This window comes from Filicampus tigris, chromosome 8 (genome assembly GCF_054856515.1).
Source record: "Filicampus tigris isolate MCC_2025a chromosome 8, RoL_Ftig_1.0, whole genome shotgun sequence".
Classification (NCBI taxonomy): Eukaryota; Metazoa; Chordata; class Actinopteri; order Syngnathiformes; family Syngnathidae; genus Filicampus; species Filicampus tigris.
Window position 1 is genome coordinate 9,413,418 of NC_141224.1, and position 20,810 is coordinate 9,434,227.

General features: G+C 39.6%; 2 protein-coding genes across 2 annotated transcripts; one reads left to right on the plus strand and one right to left on the minus strand.

Annotated features, from left to right (window-relative positions):
- Positions 1-1,105: 1,105 nt before the first annotated feature.
- LOC147143379 (lysosomal thioesterase PPT2-A-like) lies at positions 1,106-6,526 on the minus strand. Its single transcript, XM_086038033.1, has 8 exons — positions 6,372-6,526; positions 5,530-5,683; positions 4,773-4,868; positions 4,591-4,698; positions 4,211-4,294; positions 3,459-3,543; positions 2,889-2,943; positions 1,106-1,570 (listed from the first exon to the last, which is right to left on the minus strand). The coding sequence occupies exons 1-8, from the start codon at positions 6,522-6,524 to the stop codon at positions 1,427-1,429; spliced, it is 879 nt and encodes a 292-aa protein (XP_085894159.1). The 5' UTR covers positions 6,525-6,526; the 3' UTR covers positions 1,106-1,426.
- A 405-nt stretch (positions 6,527-6,931) lies between these two features.
- On the plus strand, positions 6,932-20,477 carry dhx16 (DEAH (Asp-Glu-Ala-His) box polypeptide 16). The gene is made up of 21 exons (XM_086036943.1): positions 6,932-7,209; positions 7,647-7,849; positions 8,502-8,746; positions 8,965-9,145; positions 9,230-9,286; positions 9,809-10,063; positions 10,434-10,670; positions 11,010-11,201; positions 11,660-11,770; positions 11,862-11,977; positions 12,788-12,998; positions 13,754-13,852; positions 14,200-14,352; positions 14,588-14,728; positions 15,203-15,365; positions 15,784-15,902; positions 16,254-16,321; positions 16,413-16,575; positions 17,779-17,940; positions 18,467-18,640; positions 19,633-20,477. Exons 2-21 carry the CDS (start codon positions 7,652-7,654, stop codon positions 19,759-19,761), a joined length of 3,174 nt encoding a protein of 1,057 aa, XP_085893069.1. The 5' UTR covers positions 6,932-7,209; positions 7,647-7,651; the 3' UTR covers positions 19,762-20,477.
- Positions 20,478-20,810: the final 333 nt, after the last annotated feature.

The following is a 20,810-nucleotide window of genomic DNA, read 5'->3' on the forward strand; positions in this document are numbered from 1 at the left end:
AAAAAGGCCAAAGCGCCGGATGTGACGTCCTGATTGCCATTTCATTAATGTCCGCTAGATGGCAGTATGGGCGTGGTCATTACCTGACCAACAAATAATGATGTATGTATTAAGTAAATATTAAGTGATCAAGAAAATGGCGCCTCCTTAATACCAGTACTTGGTATTTGATTATTTTCTTTGAATATTATCGGAAAAGTGAGCCGGCGCTGGATTAATGTCAGAATTGGTTGCTGTAGCATCCGGGTGAGATGGAGAAGGACAATGGGGCTTGGCAGGTGGGCATGGCACCACAAACACACAGGGTCATAGGTGAAGTTCAAAATACACTAGTGACCGAAGTGAAACATTCATGTGTATTCCGCTGTTTTAATAAAATATTTTCACACATTTACGATTGAATTAAAAATGTCCGTTTATATTGCTGTTTTTACCTAACATTAGCATTAGCATTTTCAATTACCTTTTTAAACTTAAAATGAGTTCTCCAGGGCTCTATACCCATGCCACATAAATTTCTCTCTCTCTCTCTCTCTCCCTCTGTCTATCCATCCATCTAGCTAGCTAGCTATATATCCATCTATTTCCTGTTTGTATGTATTGTATGTATTTACAGTATTACAGAAAAATCCACATGAAGTGAGTGACTGGGTTTCCCGTGAAATCTACATTTATAGGCAAGGAACTTTATTTATTATTTATATAGTGCATTTTATAAACAAGGTAACTCTGTGCTTCACAAAATTAAAAGTCCAAAATTTAAAAGCAACAAGAGAGTTAAAGACATTTAAAAGCAAATTAAACAAACTGAAGGAATAAAAAGTAATGACTTAAAAAAAAAAAAAGAAAGTACAGTGCTAGTACAAGTTATACTCGTAAAAGGTGGAACCAACAAAGAGAGCTGTCCATGAATGGAAAATGGAAAATGGAAGGAAATTGGCTTTTATTTTTATCATTCAATTACAAATCTAACCGTGAGAAAACTTCACTGTGTTTTCATAGTGATTGCATGTCAACGTGGTTCCTTTGTTCCTGCAAAAAGGCACACAAACCAAGATATCACATTTTCACAACATTCTGAAAAAAAATTTCAAATACAAATTCATTAGGAAAAAATCACTGTTGAATTTATTTATACAAGGAATTATACAATTGATTTTTTTAATGAAAAATGCAAAGAATCCTGACAATTACATTTTCCCTTTTCTCCCTTTTTTACTGCAGTATCAACATGTACATCCAATTTGAAAGCTGGATGCTTATCCCCTATATGGAAAGCCATTTGAGTTTGTATTCCATATCTTCTTACTTATGTGCTGAATTGGCCTACAAGTGAGGACAAATAATGTATTACATGGGCCTAAAGATGGACATAAAGGCTATTTAATAAATTCTCAAACAGCTCTCCATTTCCCCCTCTCTCCGTTCAAGTGAGCCACTTCTCGATGCAGTCGATGAACACGGTGAAGTTGGAGTGCCAGCGTATGTGCTTGACGCCGGGACGGAGGCACAGCGACAGATCACCGCGAGCGCTCAGCGTCTTCAGTCCGAAGGTGTCATTCCTGTAAAACTGTCAACAGGTAAAGAAATTCACTTAGAGAGACAAATTCACAGATAAAATGGGAAAAGACAAACCATTAAAACACATGGAACACTTCTTTGAAAGTGATTGCTTCAATCCGTGCCGCCTGCCAGTTTACGTTTACTGTCAAACTAAACAAAACACAGACTTAATTTTAAGTTATATTTTATATTGTTGTATTTTATAGTTATACTTTATATATTTAACCGAGACACATAACTATGTCTTATGAAAGTATGCTATCTTAACACTAACACTCAATGAGAAACATCATAGACAGCCTACTGAAATTAGCCTCAATTTCTCAGTAGTCTTAAATCCTTAAAGTAATTGTATCTGAACACAAACAAAAGCAACACATGCAGAAAGAGCAAACAACAAAACCACAAGAATCTAGTCTTTATCCATTGCAACAAATCATTAATATTACTGCAGCTTAGTTGTACAATCTACTTCTGTGTTTCATCATGGAATGTACATTTATTTTCTGAATATACTGTACTGCCCCCTGGTGGCCAAGGCACACACTTCAGACACAAAATGCCCATTAATGTAAGAAATGATGATGCACAAACTGTTTAATTCTTGCCATTCTCTTGACATTCTGTTTGATTATATTATCATTGTATGATTTTTCTAGAATACAACACCATAGTATTTAAAGTCTAAACATTGTGGGGTTGGGTATTTTAGTCTTTTTGGGGAGCTGGAAATGTCATTTCTATTCATTTCATTAGTGAACGATGTCTAGATAAGTTCAGTGCTCAAGAAGTGCAGTCCATATTTACATTTCACTGATTTATGCAACGTGAAAAGTTGAAGTGATAAAGCCACATATTTGTTTGAATTATTGTTGTAATGACTTCCTGACTAATGTTTATGTCACACTTGTTTCGTAGAATATTGTGAAGTTGTCCTCGTAAATGCTTAAAAGAGTCAAAGTGCTAGAATAGAAGTAGATTTAAAAATGTCTTTGATATATAAATTCATGGTTTGTTTGCCTTTATTTTAGCGTAAACATAGCCTATGAGACCAAAACATTTATGCATAATAAATATATTCTTTTTTTTACTGTAATACAGATTAATTTGTTGCTTGTGTTTGTCAAAAAATACATGAGAGAGCACGATGAAAAAATAATTGCATATTAAATCACAAATATAATATTGAGAGGAAATAATTGCTATTGATTGTTTTTCAATATCGTTCAGTATTAGTATGCACTAATGAACATCTATAAAGGCAGATGTGGTGGATGGGAACAGAGAAAAGTGAAATGAAACCCTAAAGTGAAAGCATCGGGTACCTCTTGGTTCCTCAATTCCACAACATGCTCTTTGCTGTCATAGAATCCAAAGTGGCTGCAGAAAAAAAAGGAAACGGGTATTAACATTTAAACCTCTTCATGCCCCAATTAAATATTGCTTTATTTCAGGAAATGGCACCGGGTGTCTAACATCCTCTTTATTGTCATTAAGTGGTTTCATTTTGAGACATGAGGAAAAACATTTTTTTTAAAAGTACTAAAACAGTGAGGCCCTTTCTTTTGTTTTTGCTTGAAACCATTTGACATGAGTCAATATAAGTTATCTTGTGCTTCCAACGTTTTTGGAATAGACACCACTGGAAAATAAGAACAAATGTGCACTCATTTAGTAACAACTTAAAAATTGAAAACTCCCCCTTTAAAGAAAGAAACGAGACAAATGTGGACCGCCGGCTTTGTCCACCTCAGAGAGTAGGATTTTTAAAAAATTATCCTGAAATATGAATGTTATCATATATTCTTCTTTTAATGTCATACACAAATGTTTTCAGTCCACTTATCTTTGTAATCATTACAGGATAATCCAAATAGAAGAGATAAGTGTCAAACCTTGACTGCCACGGAGTAATGACGCCGTCGTCCGGTCCGCCAATCAACACCAGCTTCTTGATACGTAGGAAGTTCTCCCTCCAGGCTGAGATAAAGGTATAGAAATATTATTTATTATTATCACAATATTAACCAATAAGCAGTGTTGTGAATCCCTCCTTATCCACTATGTACTACATTGGACATTTTGTAGTGGTGTTGGGAATGTGTCTATGTGATTTATTAGTTTATATTTTAACCGAACCCAGACGCAAATAGCAAAAAAACAAACAAACACACAAAACAGAACAGCAAGTAATTAACATACCCCCTTAAAAGGGCTTTGAGTTGTGCAATAGAAGCTCCTCCCCTCACTTGAACATAGTTGCTTGGCACCAAAATGTTACAAGGTCGTGCCCAAGCACCAACTTTCTATTAGACATTCCGTACCCCCAAATCACTACATCTGGATTTTTTTTCTACTTTTTAATCAACTATATAGAGTGAACTCCCGCATAGTCACGGTTTGGCTTGATGCTAGCTAATTCTAGCTAATTCTTGTTTGTGTTGAATAATTAAACTATTGAATGCTGTCGTACTGTTACAAGTACAGTTGTTTATGTTTATGTTTTTTTTTGTTTTAATGAAATATGTAAAAATCTAATGATTAAGGAGTAGGGAATGAGTGAATGATTCTCAGCACAGCCATTGTGTGTTATGTACGCATCATGGTACAACATCAGGAATTGTGAATTGTGTGAGATCACACTTACATTTCAATTTGTTGTGAGGTGTGTCACCATTGAGCAGTGGAAGAAACTTGTTGTTTTTCAAGTAACTCGACCTGTGGTGAGGATCTGTGGAATATAGACACAATTATTATTCCAATTGATTATTGTTATCCCAACGTCAGGGTTTCTCATAATGATCTCTGTGGGATGCCATAAAACAACCCATTTATCCATCCATTTTCTGTAGCGCTAGTCCTTGTTATGGTGATGGCTGAGCTGGAGTCTGTCCCAGTTGACTGGATCAAAAATGGCACTAGCCACTTATTTTTACATTTTTACATCATACATCAACAAATCTTGGCTCACTTGTGCAGTAACATGCTAAATTGAACTCTGATTTGATACCTCAACAATCTGCTCACCATTCCAGTACTGGCAAATGGACACTTTTTGTCCCACTCTGTTGTAGCAAAGCAGGAAGATCGTGTCTTTCATGTAGTGAGGAAACACTCGCTGCAGGTAGTCCGTGTCTGTGCAGGACAACAGCAATGAGGTGAGCTTGAAATGATGGGGACATGCTGTTAGCTGTGCTTGGCTATCTGACCTCCATACTGGCCGGCCAGGGGCGATGACAGCGCGATGAAGGTGTGGATGTTATGGTTGGGCGTGGTGGAGAGGAGGGCTCGACATATTAGACCACCTAAGGAACATGCACAAAAATAATTGATCTTTAATATATTGATGGCCTTTAACAAAACAAGACAAAAACATGTTACAAACAATGAGCATCATCATCTTTATCATCATTCCTTTAAAGTTTTTCCACTTTCTCTTAACCATTTAAAATGAAAAATCAGTTGCTTAAAAAAAATATTTTGTCCAAATATTGGTCAGCATTTTTACTAATATCATATCACACATAATACGGTCGTCACATTTGCTAAAATTAATTTGAACACTAAATAACATCAGTGTTTCCTCATTTTTTGGAAGCACAGATGGACCCCTCAAGCTGCTCTATGAGACAATATAATACTTATTAACTTGTAAAATATTATGCAAATGCATATAAATATAGAATATAGCTTAAAAAACAATAAAATGACTGAATAAATCTACTACCTAATGAAGTGGTATTTTGTCTTGTTGACTCACATACACACGCACGCATGCACACCCCCACACACACACACACACACACACACACACACACACACACAGACATACAAAGTGATGAAAAGGTGTGTTGTGTATGTGGTTTGGCTAACCTTTGTCCTTATTATCATCTGACTTCAGTTTTAATCATTAATACAAATATTTAAGTGTGTGCGTGTGTCTGCATGTGTGTGCATGCTTCATACCTTGCGAAAAACACAGCAGGTGTACCCCATCTGTTGCCTTCCTCATGATGGGCTCGATCGCCAATTGGAAGTCTTGCACCTGCCTCCACAGTGGCTTGAGACTGGACATGTGCTTGTACATGTCTACCACTGTCACCTCTGTGCCAGGATGCGTCTGCAATGAGCTGCAATTCAACCTTCATTCCGCTGTTGTGTGGTGTCCCACAAGGTTCTCTCCTAAGTCTCCCTACTTTATCTCCATTGGTCGCATCATAGTCAATTTCTATGGAGCCTTTATTGGCCTGTGCCTTACAAAACTTGCTGGAGTGAGACATTTCTGTTTCTGTTAAGTGCATGCACGGGAAAAAATATTAAGTAGACCATATTTGGACATACGTGATCCCTGCGTAACGGTGACGATGTTATACACATTAGTCATATATATTGCGTAACACAAAGTAGACTGTCGCAACTAAGCTGCAGTAATATTAGTTGTTTTTTGGAGAAGATACAAATACTTGCCTGGGAGTATTGTATGCTCTGTCTTCATGTGTTGCTACCTCCTGTGTTTAAATGTAAGCTATTTAATAATTACTGTAATATTTATTCTAATTTCGTTAGCCCGTATCTGCCGTTTATCATTATGCATTAGCATTAAGTTAGCGGACTTTCATAAGAATAAAAATAAATAAATAAATACATTTAAGCATATTTGCTTATGTGTTTAAATTACAACAATTATTTAAGAAAATGTCCCATTTGAATTTTTTTTTTTTTTAATTTACCCAAATCACATAATATAATACCAAATACAAGAGAGGTTCGTGAAACTTTACACATGACGTTTAATCTGAAAATCTGACCTTATTGATGAAGAGAACCAACTTTTGAAACTGCTTGGGCCCATCAAAGATGCCATGCACGATGATGACCGGCCGGTAGCTGTCGACGAGGGCCGGGGTAAGCAGCAGCACCGGCAGCAGGAGAAGCAGGAGCGCGGTAGTCGGAGTCCACATCTTGGAAGTCACGTGTACTCGGTGTGTGGTTCCTTTTCAATATTTGGACTGGGGTGGGGTGTGTGGTGGGTGGAGGCACCAGTAAGTGTCTTGGTAGCGTTGAAATTCTAAAAACACACACACACACAAATGCAAACATGCCAATGTACCAAAATTGCACAAATTCATTCACATTTCATCTTCTTATTGTTTATTTTTTAACAAGGAAATGTAGTGTTCCAATTATGGACAAACCATATAGTTTTAAAAGTAAACTTTATTTTGAAGTAACATTTAATTATATTGTGTTCGAATAGTCATTACCGCCGTAATAGTTTGATCGAAAAAGTACGACGATTGTCGTTGTTGTTCCGCCGATGGCCATGAAGTGGCAGTAACGCGTAGCCTCCGTCTTTGTCCTGCTTTTTTTCTTGAGCGGTACAGAGCTTCCTACATGAGACATGCGAGCGAAGCTAGCTTCTTTCAGAATTGACCCTTTATCTCGTCAGTTTCTCAATTTTTGGTAGCTTACGACGTAAGATGTATGTTCGTTCACTCGAGAACCTTTAAAATGTATCATTCCGTCGCAGTTTGTTGCAGCTGTCGCTTATGGATTTAGTTAGCTGGTGTCTAACAGTGAGCTAGCTGTTAGCCTAGGAGTTTTGGAACATAACATAAACAAGGTTGACTTGACGTTTTCAAAGCGGTAGGTGGAGATTTATTACGTTTATTCTGCCTCCGATAAAATGTCGATATTCTTCTGATTAAATAGCTACTAGAAACCAGGGGGGTAAATTATGAAGTTGTGGCATGTTTTCCTTGACTTCTGTTCAAAATCAGTCACAACAAACAAATCAAATACATTTGTATTTATGCGATTCACCCACGGATTAGTGCAGCACGAAAAAAACCCATACAAACAGACTGTTGTTTTAAACAGTTATGCAAAGTCTTGAGAAATCATTAAGGGCAAAGCATGCATTTAAATTACGTAAAGAGCACATAGGTTGGACAGAAAAAGACATATATAGTAAAATAAATTCTCATTGATTTACTTTTTTGGGTGCTTGTTAACTTCTTAACTGAAATGCCATGTTCAGAAAACACTTTCCAGATAATAACGCTTGTGTTTTTACTGAGCAGACACCATGGCCGACCTTGAGCAGTGGGTCAACGACCGGCTGCATGACATCTTGGGCCTGAGCGACCGATACGTTGCTCAGTTCATGATCGGCACTGCCCGCAGGGCGACCAGCTCCCAGGACTTTGTGAGCCGGCTCCAGCAGACGGGCACCATCGACATCGACCAGAGCGTCACCGCTTTTGCGAACGAGCTTTTTGACAAGGTCTGTAAACTCAACTTAAAAACCTGAAATACACCCTAAACTATGACCTCAAAACACTTGAAAATAATTTTATTTGACAACATTAACCTTTAGAGGTGTGTGTCTCTTCAATAAAAGACAATTTGATACAGATCTCAATACATGGAGTATGATAAGAGTCAAGAATAGTGCATTTTCAAGTGGAAAGATTCAGTTCATTTTAGTAGGATTAGCATATGATTCAGTATGGTGTAGCTGTTTATTAATATACAATAACAACAAAGCTCTCCCAAATTATTGAAGTTTATGCAATACAAAAAACAACAACAACAAATCATAAGCATTTCATACCTGGTGTGACTTTTGCAAGCAGAGCCGTGATTGGTTGTTACCTGAGCCTTGAGTAACTGTGATGTCATTTTCAGTCACCAGCGACAGACAGCATATAGGCTATTACAAATTTTTATGGGGGGGATCAATTACATCCGTCAGGACTCAGCTCTTTCTGTAAAAAAACATTGCTTAAAAATCTGCAATAGAGCGGGGGTACATACGATGAACCGCGATATAGTGGGGTAACACAGTTTTAGTTACGTATGTTTTACAAGAAAATTGGCAAGCTGTTTACAGTTGTCCATCGTATGCCACCTTTAATACCATTGGTGTGTTGCAGATTCCTCGTAAACAGGTCGTGGAAAAACCCTCCCGGGTGATGGAGCGTCAGGCCATTGAGATGGAACGGAAGAATCGCACGTACACTTTGCTGGAGGACAGCGACAGCGCTGAGGACACTGTTGTGGAGAAGCAGCGCAGCAATAAGAAGAAGAGCAAAGAGAAAGACAGAGGAGGGAGCAAAAGGAAGAACATCCGGCGGAAGAAGGAGAGCGAGTCATCCAGTGAAGAAGAAGTGCCTGTTAGGTAATCCGCTAAGTGTTTTTGTAGGACGTGATGTATTTTGGCTGCTGGGTTGCAGCAAAATTGTTATTTAGATTTCGTTTTTTCAAATACTTGCAATCAGTCTGTAATGTTTTGTATAGTACAGGGAACTCTGTTTATTGTCAAATAGAAAACATCTGTAAGTAATTGCAGGTCCATTGTATTTTGCTGCTCCAAATGTGCATTTCTTTCTCCAACAGGGCTAAGTCAAGTCAGAACGACAACTCAACCATCAAGAAAGAGGATGAGGAAGAAGAGGAGTGGGAGAAGGAGGAGCGGGAGCGACTGCATGACATCGAGGAGCGTGACGCCTTTGCTGAGCGAGTCAAGCTGAGAGACAAAGATAAGACGAGAAACATTGCGGAGAGGACGGACAAAAAGGTGACAAGAGAAGGGCAGATGAGGTTACCCACAAAAGATTTTTAAAAAATTTAGTGCATCATGATCATCCATTTTGTTTTTCAGGCTTACGAAGAGGCTCAGAAGAGACTGAAGTTGGCTGAAGATGATCAGAGAAACATGGTGGGTGAAAAGCATCATATTGTGCATTTTTTCCCTCCCAATTTCAAACATTTCCCAAGTGTTTTTTCATTTGATTCTAATAGGCAGATAACACAAGATTTACTTGGTTGTTTAATTTCACACTTCCCAGAAGGAACACAAATCACTTTCCTGTCCTTGATGGACAATCCATTGAACCAACAGACAAATGAAAAAAGTCAACAGACTTTCAACAAACGAGCAATAAAAATGACCTAAAATCCTCACACTGACATTGAAAGAACTCTTTTGAGGCACCTGTTGAATTTTATTTCTACGTCAGACGTTTCAAATGGCTCTGAGTATTTAAGGTTGCCAACCCTGTTTAGTAAGAGACCAAGTGTGCTTGCTCCTCAGTTGAACTTGTGTAAAATTGACACATAAAGAAACAGTCAATTGACATACTGTAAACCTTATAATAACCTATTGCTTAAAAATCTGTGATGTGAGTGTTGTCATTGATAAAAAGTCCCTGAACAATCCCAGTTTCCCTCCCTTTGACAGTTGCCCGAGCTGAGGAAGCAGTCCCGGCGCGACTACCTGAAAAAGCGCGAGGAGGAAAAGCTGGAGGACCTGGAGGCGGAAATCATAGATGAGGAGTACCTGTTCGCCTCCGACGACCTGACGGAGCGTGAGAGGAAGGAGCTGGAGTACAAGCGTACGCTGCGAGACCTGGCCAAGGACTACAAGAAGGCCGGAGCCAAGGAGCTGGAGGAGAGGAAGAACAGATACTACATGCCGGAGGAGATTAGGAGAAAGGTACGTTCCACACTCTGGGTTCCCTGTTAACCTGTTAAACCACTTAGCTTCCTTTTAGCACCAAATTGATCAAAAATACAATTAAAAACAGTCCCCAAAACCAGTTTAAGTGATCGACATGAAATTGGGCACACGTCTAAAATTGAAGAGGGTTTCAGTCATTTTGTTTTGAAGTTGCCATTTCAGAGAATTCCAGAGTTCCAATTTTGACAAATTTAAAAAATAAAGCAGACCCTAACGCCGTTTTTTCAGGTCAACACGAATTTTGCACCCCTGTTGGTGCCCAGTTAAGATGAAAAATGCAGACCTAGTCGGCAGAAATGGACAATAAATGAAAATGAGCTCATCAACCTTAGTTCCGTCCATCTAGGAAGTGCCCCAGAAAGAGTTGGAGCTGGAGGAGGAGTTGCCCATGGAGCTGGGCGGCGAGCAAGGCCGCTGGGAGGAGGAACGGCTCAAGACGGCCTCGCTCAGCTTCGGTGCCAAGAAGGAGCGCGAGCAGGGCATGAGGCGCCAACAGGAGAAGTACCAGCTCATCCTGGAGGAGGATGAGATGATTGACTTTGTCAGCACTGCCATCACCATGAAAGGGACTCTGACTGAGAAGGTGAGAGGGTTGATTCTCCTTTTTTAAAAAAATGTTTTATTCAGTCAGTCTCTGTTTCTATAGTTGGTATTTTCTTTTAAATCAAATTTGACAGTAATGTTAACGACATGCTTAACTACAGTGTGTCAAATTTATATACAATATTTGTGTTTGCTTTACAGGGTTTTTTGAACAGGTCAACTTTATTAATTAAAAAAAAATAAATATATATATATATATATATATATATATATATATATATATATATATATATATATAGATAGATAGATAGATAGATAGATAGTAGTTTTTGAATATCGTTGTAATAAATTTGAATATCGTTGTAATAAACTCCCCCAGGACAACGAGACTCCGGCCATGTCCCAGTCGGAGCTGAAGAAACAGTCCATGCAGGAGGTCCGCCGCAGCCTCCCCATCTACCCATACCGAGAGGACCTGCTGGCTGCCATCCACGAACACCAAGTGCTGGTCATCGAGGGCGAGACGGGCTCAGGAAAGACCACCCAGATACCGCAGTACCTCCTGGAGGACGTGAGTCTCACGTTAGATAGACATATTGTACCTTGACTTTTAGTTTTTTCCAGTTATGAGCTGTCGCCTGGTCAATTTTTTATTTTATTTTTTGCTTTCCGTTTCAAGACAAATTTTTAAGTATGCACAAGCTGTATCTACTTTATTAACCACTGCCATTGACAGCTATACACATCAAAGATGCATGTTAGCTGGGAGACTGGTAGTGAATGAGTTTTAAAATGTGTAACAAAAAATGTGTTTTGTATATGGTATGCACCTTCAATTCTATTTTAACTTAACCGTTCTACTTTTTAACTTTCTTTCTTGCATGCTGCCAATCGAAATTGGCGACAAAGCTTAATCTGGCACAAGGCACCTATCCTCTAGAGTTTAATATTTCTGTACACAGTCCCTGTCAAATAATCAAATAAACTAAACTAAGAAGCGTGTTGTAACCTTTGCGTGTCCTCTCTCAGGGTTTCACCAAAGGAGGGATGAAGATTGGATGCACGCAGCCTCGCAGAGTGGCCGCCATGTCAGTGGCTGCCCGGGTGGCGGAGGAAATGAGCGTCAAGCTTGGTAACGAGGTAAAAAATGGGGGCTGTGAGAGATTGGGGGCACTTCAATATTGGTGTTGTTTTTCCTCACTTTTTTGGGGGGGGGATTTTCCTGGTCCAGGTGGGCTACAGTATCCGCTTTGAGGACTGCACATCAGAGAGGACGGTGATCAAGTACATGACAGACGGCATGCTGCTGCGAGAGTTTCTCACCGAGCCCGACCTCGCCAGCTACAGGTAACGTTCTCACTTACACGGGTATCATTAATCAGAAGTTCAATTTCCTTTTCTAGACAGTGGAATCTACGAAGCAGAGGTGGACATTGTATGGTTATGTTCCGTTCTTTAATCCGGTCCACAGAGCATTTTTACATGATCGAGAGTCCTGTAATTCTTTTTTCCCCCCATAAAGTTAAAATCTGTGTATGAATATTTTCATTGATTTGTCTCATAAAACAATCAGCTAGCTGATTGACAATGAATTAATATTAGTAGTAAATAAACAATTTTACATATTTTACACTTATGTATACTTTGTTTTTTACATGAAACAGAAATTAGCATCGATGTTGCGCTCATTAGAAAGTTCCAAACAACTGCCACCTTAACACACACGGAACAGCATCACATACAGAGTATACAAAAAAAAGATAAACATTGCACATTTACACACCAAAATGTTCAACAAAAACGTATAATTTTATTTCACCATAGTCTACTATCTTAATGGTTATTGTGAAACACTATTGACGGACTAGCGGAAATGAGCATAAATGTTACAGTAACAATAAGCCTTAAAACGAGAGCTGGGCATTTTAATAAAAATTCAAGTCTGTTTATCGCCTTCCGCCTACAGCCGGGTTACACTTCCGCCGTCCGTTTCTCCGACATTTCGTCCGGCCAAGCAAAATAGTAATCGTCTATAGGCCAGTCACACTATCATTTTAAACGGGCTTCCGTTAGCGCTTCCATCGGTTTTCCACCGGAAATAATTTAATAAGCAGTTAAAAAGCAACCCTTTTCTCTCTCTTGTCTTCCTGGTTTTAGTGTGATCATCATTGACGAGGCTCACGAGCGAACCCTCCACACGGACATCCTGTTTGGCCTGATCAAAGACATCGCCAGGTTCCGACCCGACCTGAAGGTGCTGGTGGCCAGCGCCACCCTGGACACGGAGCGGTTTTCCACCTTCTTTGACGACGCGCCCGTCTTCAGGATCCCCGGCAGGAGATTCCCCGTGGACATCTTCTACACTAAAGTGAGTGCACATTCTAAAGTTGAGAGGAATGTTGCGTGTTTGCTGTTTTACTAGTGCAAAACAGACAATCATAAAGGACTTTTTAATTGATGGTTTATGTATCGTTGGGTTTTTGGAGGGCCTGCCCACTCATCAAGTGGGAAATCAAACATACCTTGACTTATGAGATGACACTTGTGCTATTTAAAAAAAAAAAAAATGTATTATTGTTTCTGTGTGTTTTAGAGGCAAAATATGAATTACAAATGAGCTCCAGATACGTTACTTTACTAAATTGAAGAAAAATGAAGCAGTTAAGGTACTGTAATGTCTTTGCATGTGGGTAAGAATAGATACAGTGGCCAAACACTTTTAGCCATTTTTTAAACTTAACAGTCAAATATTGGTGGACGATATGAGCTAAAAAAAAAAGAAAGAAAAATCTCGTTATTTTTTCAAAAAACTGAAAATGATAATTTGACGATAATTTTCATCACGACGAACTTCAAATTATGCCTCGACTAAAGAACACGTTCGTCTTTTCTTTTCAAGACAGTATAAATACTCGATAATGTAAAATTGCATATGGTGAAAGCGACGTTGATGAGGATATCGATGATGATATATATCGCCCACCCCTACAGTCAAACACACAAATAGAAAATGAGAGCACTTTGCAAGGAGCAGATGCTCACAACGATGTAATCAGACAGACTGCTTTAAATTGGACGGGGAAATGAATAATAGGTCTCCTTTTGATTTGAATTGCCGTCTAGGCCCCAGAGGCCGACTACATGGAAGCATGTGTGGTGTCAGTGCTGCAGATCCATGTCACACAACCTCCCGGAGACATTCTGGTCTTCCTCACCGGACAGGTAAGCTGCGAGGACTGGGCAGAACAAACAAACAAAATAATGAAATGAGAGATATGTTATTAAGTTACGTATAAGTACATTTAAGATGTTTGGTGAGAATTTTCTCATGTAAAACTGGTGATGTGGCAAATTAAACTTTGGAAACATTGCCTTAAGTTTTTTTTTAAAGAAAAAGATTATTGTTGCGAGAGAAATGAAAAAAAGGAACATGTCAAGGAACATGCATATTTGGAATTGATTGGACATTAAGACTTGGTTCGACTTAAGTTTTTCCCATCCATCTGTATGTCAATTGTGTTTGTAGTCCATAAGTGGGGGGAAAAAAAAAATGTTCTCCCTTGATGCAGGAAGACATCGAGACGTGTTGCGAACAACTCCAGGACAGATGTCGGCGACTGGGCTCCAAGATCGCCGAGCTGCTCGTCCTGCCCATCTATGCCAATCTGCCCTCTGACATGCAGGCCAAGATCTTCAGCCCCACACCGCCCGGCGCACGCAAGGTAGGATCATGCAAGTGTTTCTGTGTAAGAGTTCTCAGGTAACTGAAAAATGTGTCTTGAACTCTCATTTTCACCAGCAAATAACAGGAAAACATAGATAAAGGACTAATCACACTGAATTTCACACTTACGTATTGAGCCACTGCGAATCTAAATTCTAATACTCTAATGAATACTATAATTAATGCGCAGTTCACCAAGCCACTGTCTGATGCTGAGCATTTCCTGTTTTCAGGTGGTGGTGGCAACCAACATTGCGGAAACCTCGCTGACCATTGATGGCATCATCTATGTCATCGACCCAGGCTTTTGCAAGCAGAAGAATTACATCGCCCGTACCGGCATGGAATCGCTCATCGTCATGCCCTGCTCTCGGGTGACTGCACACACTGCTCTCGAGTCAAATAAAAAAAGGAGGGTAACAGTTGCTGATGCATTCCCAGTCATTTATGGATAGTCAATCACAGAAATACAAAATGAAGACTGTGAGACACTCACTCTGAAGTAACCACTTGGTAACCTGACATGAGGCTCCTGGGTCACTCACTAGGCCACGCCCCTTAAAAAGCACACATCAACACGACTGTACCAGAGTGTGTGTGTTTCTATCACTATTCGCTTGATTACTTACACTAGGTTATTTTGTTGACATTTTCTTAAGTAGTGTTTTATATTTAGATTTTATCATCTATCTCTTTTATTTAAGAATTGACTTTTTGATGGAGGGGAGCTTGGACAGATGAATGGCATTTCAGTTCATTCAGGAAATTTTATTTGATATAGGTAGTATTTATCCGTTCCATTTGCTGACGTCACGCACTGTTTGTGTGTACGTGTGCGCGATTTCCAGGCGTCGGCCAATCAGAGAGCAGGCCGCGCCGGCAGAGTGGCTGCCGGCAAATGCTTCAGGCTGTACACGGCGTGGGCCTTCAAACATGAGATGGAGGAGATGACTGTGCCTGAGATTCAGAGAACCAACCTGGGAAATGTTGTCCTGCTGCTCAAGAGCTTAGGTGGGTGTGAACGGTGGTGAGACCACAACACACGGTGATACAGTACAATGCACCACTGCAAACTACAACCATAATAATAAACACGGTTAAATGAGCGAGAATTCAGCCTTATTAACTTTTATAAAGGCGGAATTTTTGATACAGCTCTTGGATTGCATTGCGATCAAGTCCATCCGTCTCGTGTTCCAGATGCCATTGTAGTTTAAGCGACCAGTAAGCATACACGGATGCTTATCTTGCCTGCAGTGATGACACTAACTCGCTATCCTGCCATATATCAAAACATTCCTCAGAAAGATCGCCTCTGTTATGAAATGTTTGCTCCATTCTGATCATGGAACATTTTTTTTTTTTAGCAATGACAGACATCGCTTTAGGCTGATCTGCCGTATCTATCGCTGTGTCTGTCCATCGGCAGGTATCAATGACCTCCTCCACTTTGACTTCATGGACCCGCCGCCGCACGAGACGCTTCTGATGGCTCTGGAGCAGCTTTATGCCCTCGGCGCACTCAACCACCTGGGAGAGCTCACCACGGTACTCCATGAGTGGATACACATATAGTGGAATGGAACTCTTAGATGTTCCAATTAAAGCCTTCCATTATCCTTCAAAATGGTGTGTAATCCAATCCAAATAGCATATCAAAAATATTAGCGCAAAATATCCTAAAACATTTGAACACAGTGAACCCCTGGTTCCAGATGCAACCGCAATAGGTGAAAATCCTCAATATAGAGAGACCATATAAAAAACATTTTTTACACATACCCCTCCCATGCGCTTTAATGCCGCTTCAGGGCTGGGATTCACTATATTTCTGAAATGATGACTACTGAAGCTACCGAAAGCTAACTTGTTGCTTACGCTCTTGTTTGTGGACTTCAGCTGGGTCGCAGGATGGCCGAGCTGCCCGTGGACCCCATGCTGAGCAAGATGATCCTCGCCTCTGAGCAGTGAGTCTACTCCCACCCCCCATCCTTTTCAGTGTTTGTTGACATGTGCTCCTTCGCTCGCGTCATCGCCGCCTTGCCTCCACCTTTCCAGGTACAAGTGTTCTGAGGAGGTTCTTTCAATTGCTGCCATGCTGTCAGTTAACAACTCAATCTTCTACCGGCCAAAGGACAAGGCGGTGCATGCTGACAACGCCAGGATGAACTTTGTAGTGCCTGGCGGAGATCACCTGGTGCTGCTGAATGTGTACACACAGGTATGGACACACTTTTGAAGATGACATGAGAGGTTTAGCTGGGGAATATACAGTTCCAAGTGAAAGTATGGGGTCATAAGATGTGGTCTCGTCTCATCAGATCTGACTTGACTATCTAAGTTACAACAATAGTCACACTCCTACTAACACTGTGGGCTCTATACCGGCCAGATGTGCCCTCCTTGCTTTCTTTTGAAGTCGTTCTAGCTTGTTATTGTAATTGTATTTACCGGATTGAATTATACATTTGGACTAAAATGGGTATTTCAATACTGGAGCTTTTATGTTTGTGTTGTATACCAAATGACATCAATTATCTTTTTTTGTCAAGGAAACAGTTTCATAATATTCTTGCGTAGTTTTGGAAAGCGGACTTGATTGGCTTACTGCATGCCAGTGGAGCATGTGAATGATGCAATTTTCATTTTAAGAAGTGGCTACTCTCAACTTTTTATTTAAGAGCTGAAAGCTTCCTCTGCGGGATGTAGAAAGATTGTAATATTTGCATTATAAGGAAAAAATAGTGGTACTTCATTTTTTTAGGTTGTTGTACACACTGTTTCATTGTGTCAACAAAGTGAAAATTTGGGGAAAAAAATGAATGGTTTTTTTTATACTAATTAGTAATTACATGGACCGCTGTTGGTAAAAAAAAACTAAGACAAAAAAACAACAATTTGATACTGTAAAAGGAACAAAAAAGCATTTAAAAAAAAAGTAGGCTTTGTCTTTACATTACATACTCAACTCTCAACTCAAGCACAAAAAAAAAACAATGAAAAGTGCTGTACATAGATGAGTGACGTAAAATATAAAATACACAAAAAAATGACAATGACAAAATATTCTTTTCGAATAAAAATATTCTCCCGCAGCCCTGTGTCCATAGACCAAACTGTCACAGTCTTTTGATTGCCGCCTACCGAACAAGCTGAAAGGTTTGGAAAATCAAACAAGGCCTGAGGGTTAAGCAGTCGGTGTTTGTCAATTGGTGTGACTCAGATGGAGATAGCTCACATTTCATGACCCACTTGTGCAGAAATACTGCGTGTATTTTAAAGGTTTCACAAATGTTTTTTTTTTCCCTCCCCAAATGTATATTTGGAAATGTTAATTGATACATGTTAGACAGTTTACATGGCGATCATCCATCCATTTTCCGAACCGCTTATCAGTTTTTAAAAATGTGGTTGTCTGCCTTAGTGGGTGGAGAGCGGCTACTCAACACAGTGGTGCTACGAGAACTTCATTCAATTCCGCTCCATGCGGCGAGCGCGGGATGTACGTGACCAGCTGGAGGGCCTCATGGAGCGCATAGAGGTGGAGATGGTCAGCTCGCAGGGTGACTCAATGCCCATCCGCAAGGTGGGTGTAAGATGCAATAGAGAAACCATATAAAAAAGCATTTTCTAAATATGTTTTACCCCCACAGACGCTGTAAACACATTTAAACTTATAAAAACGCACACAAACTTATTAAAACACCCTGTTTCATTGTTCCTTAGAGTAGGGGTCACCAAAGTTGTGCCGGTGACCACCAGGTAGCCCCCAAGGACCTGCCTGGTGTCATGTGATAAATTAGCGTTGTAAGCTCTCAAGAATGAATGGGGAGGAGGTGTTTTAGATTTGGTGTTCTCACCATTTTACCGTCATACCGGTCATTCATTCAACAGAAGTGACAAAATGGCCGCCCCCTGAGATGGCTAAAAACGGGTGGATTTTGCTGCTTAACTCATATTCCACAATATTAATCAGAATGCCGTGTTTCAACTAGTGGGCCAGCATAGAACATAATCTTGAAAAAAATATATATTTGGGTTGACGTCACTCTTTAAATGTTTTGTCACATTGATATGAAACTCTACATTTTGAATGAATGGGCTTTTCCCAGGCGGTGACAGCGGGCTACTTCTACCACACAGCGCGGCTGAGCAAAGGAGGCTACAGGACGGTGAAGCATCAGCAGACGGTCTACATCCACCCCAGCAGTTCACTGTTTGAGGAGCAGCCCCGATGGCTCATCTACCATGAGCTGGTCATGACCACCAAGGAGTTCATGAGACAGGTATGTACCGTCCTTCAATGCTGGTGCATCCACTTGCTGTTGCAATAATACTGCGTGTACCAGATTTTAGATGGGAACAAATATTATAATATTCAATGAAAAAAAAAAAGAATATATTGGAAAAATGTAAAAACAAAAAACAAAACAAAAAAAAAACACATGACAAATATACACATTTGAAATGTTACAGTAAAAATATAACAACATTTATAAACAAAATGAATGATGAAAGAAAAATACAATTACAAAAAAATCCCCAAATTTAGCAACAAGGAATCCTATTAGAAATACACAAATATTGTTCAAAAAACGTACAGTAGAAATACTAGAAAATCTTGAAAAAAATAGAGAATAATACATTTGTGGTAAAAATATAAAAATATTAGATCAGTCCAATCTATTGTAATATTTTATTAAAATCAGAGAATATTGGAAAAATACTAACAATATTACAAAAAAGTTATACAAAATTATATATGAATAGGAAAAAATACAAACATTTTGACGAAAACTGTATTAAACGCAACACTATTATAAATATTTGAAAAATATTAGAAAGTCATTCAAAATATTTGATGAAATTGAAATTAGTCTTGAATACAAGCAACGTACACAAAGAAAAAATCTAAACATTCTCAGACGGGTAAAATTCTGAAAATATTAGAAAATAATACTTGACAAAAAAAATACACAAATAATTGAAAAGAACACGAAAGGAGAAAATCCAAAATATTTGACAATAAATCAACATGCTTGCAGTCTCACCAGATATGCTGACATTTCACACGAGGATGTTTTGAACTCCAACGCCAATCAATTTGAAGTCACTCCTACCTCTCCCTCCTATGCACACGTCTTGTTAGAACAAAGAAGCACAGATTTTCTTTAGTGACTCCATGGGCAAAATATTTGCTCGTCACGCTGACTAGGCACAGAAGGAGGAAATGTAGCCGCCAATTATTGGAGCTAATCGATGCTGCCTTTGCGTCCAGGTGGTGGAGATAGAGAGCGGCTGGCTCCTGGAAGTGGCTCCTCATTACTATAAGAGCAAGGAAGTGGAGGACAGCAGCAGCAAGAAGATGCCCCGCAAGCAGGGCAAGGCCAAGGAGGAGCTGGGTTGAAAGCCAGGGACCCAATTACACTGGCACACTGGCAGCCTCCAATCACAGGCGTTACAGACATTAAAATGAAACGCTTTTGATGAAAAGTGGACACGCCCGGGCAGCCTGAACACATATCCTGTGATGATGAGAGATTCCACAGAAAAGTGGGTGAAATGCTCCCGACCGGTTTAATGATAAACCTGATTGCCTGCAGTGATAACGTACGACTCACCGGGCTCATTAGTGACGCTTGGTCACACATACTTGAATTGTTACAATAACGTCGTGATTGCCGAGAAGCAGTAAATTTTTACTGCTGTTTGTATTTACGCTGCACATTCAAGTACTTCCCTGTTTAGGTTTTAGTCTTCAACCATAATGTGCATCAGCAGTTCTCAAAATGTGGGCCTTGCTCCACTCATCTGTGATATTACTTTTTTTGGCCAGGTTTAGGAAATATTAGGATTGTACATTCAACCCCGTTTACCGTTGATGATAAATTCCAGACTTACTAAAACACATTTTTAAAGTGTAAAATCTTGCCGCTTTATCTTTCGCTGTCAAGAAATGGAAGACTGTCAGATACCATCACTTTGAGGGATTGAAAAAAAGACTCCGGCTCGCACAGTTCTCGCACAGAAGTAGCTTGTTTCAAGCTGTTTTTGTAAAACTTGACACATAAAACAAAAGAGAATTAAACATTGTATATTTTAACACCAAAATGTTCAACCAAACCATATGATTTTGTCCAATTTTGTCTGTTAGCATAATGCGAAATGTATAGCGTGAAATGCTGTAGACAAGCTAACGGAAATTAACGTGATTTTATTATTTTTTTCATTTTTATATTCAGGGTTTGTGTTTGGTACTGTGGCATTTTGGTGATGAAGTGGTGCCTCCGTGAAGGAAAATACAGTCCATACTGTCTTCTTAACGATCTGCTTGGGGGCTCACTTTTTTTCTTCTCACCCTGGACTAATCGTAGCTGATACCCTCATGCGAAACCCCAGCCCCCCCCCCCCACACATTTTCCCATCCTCTGATTGGTTGGTGCGAGCAAAACTGTT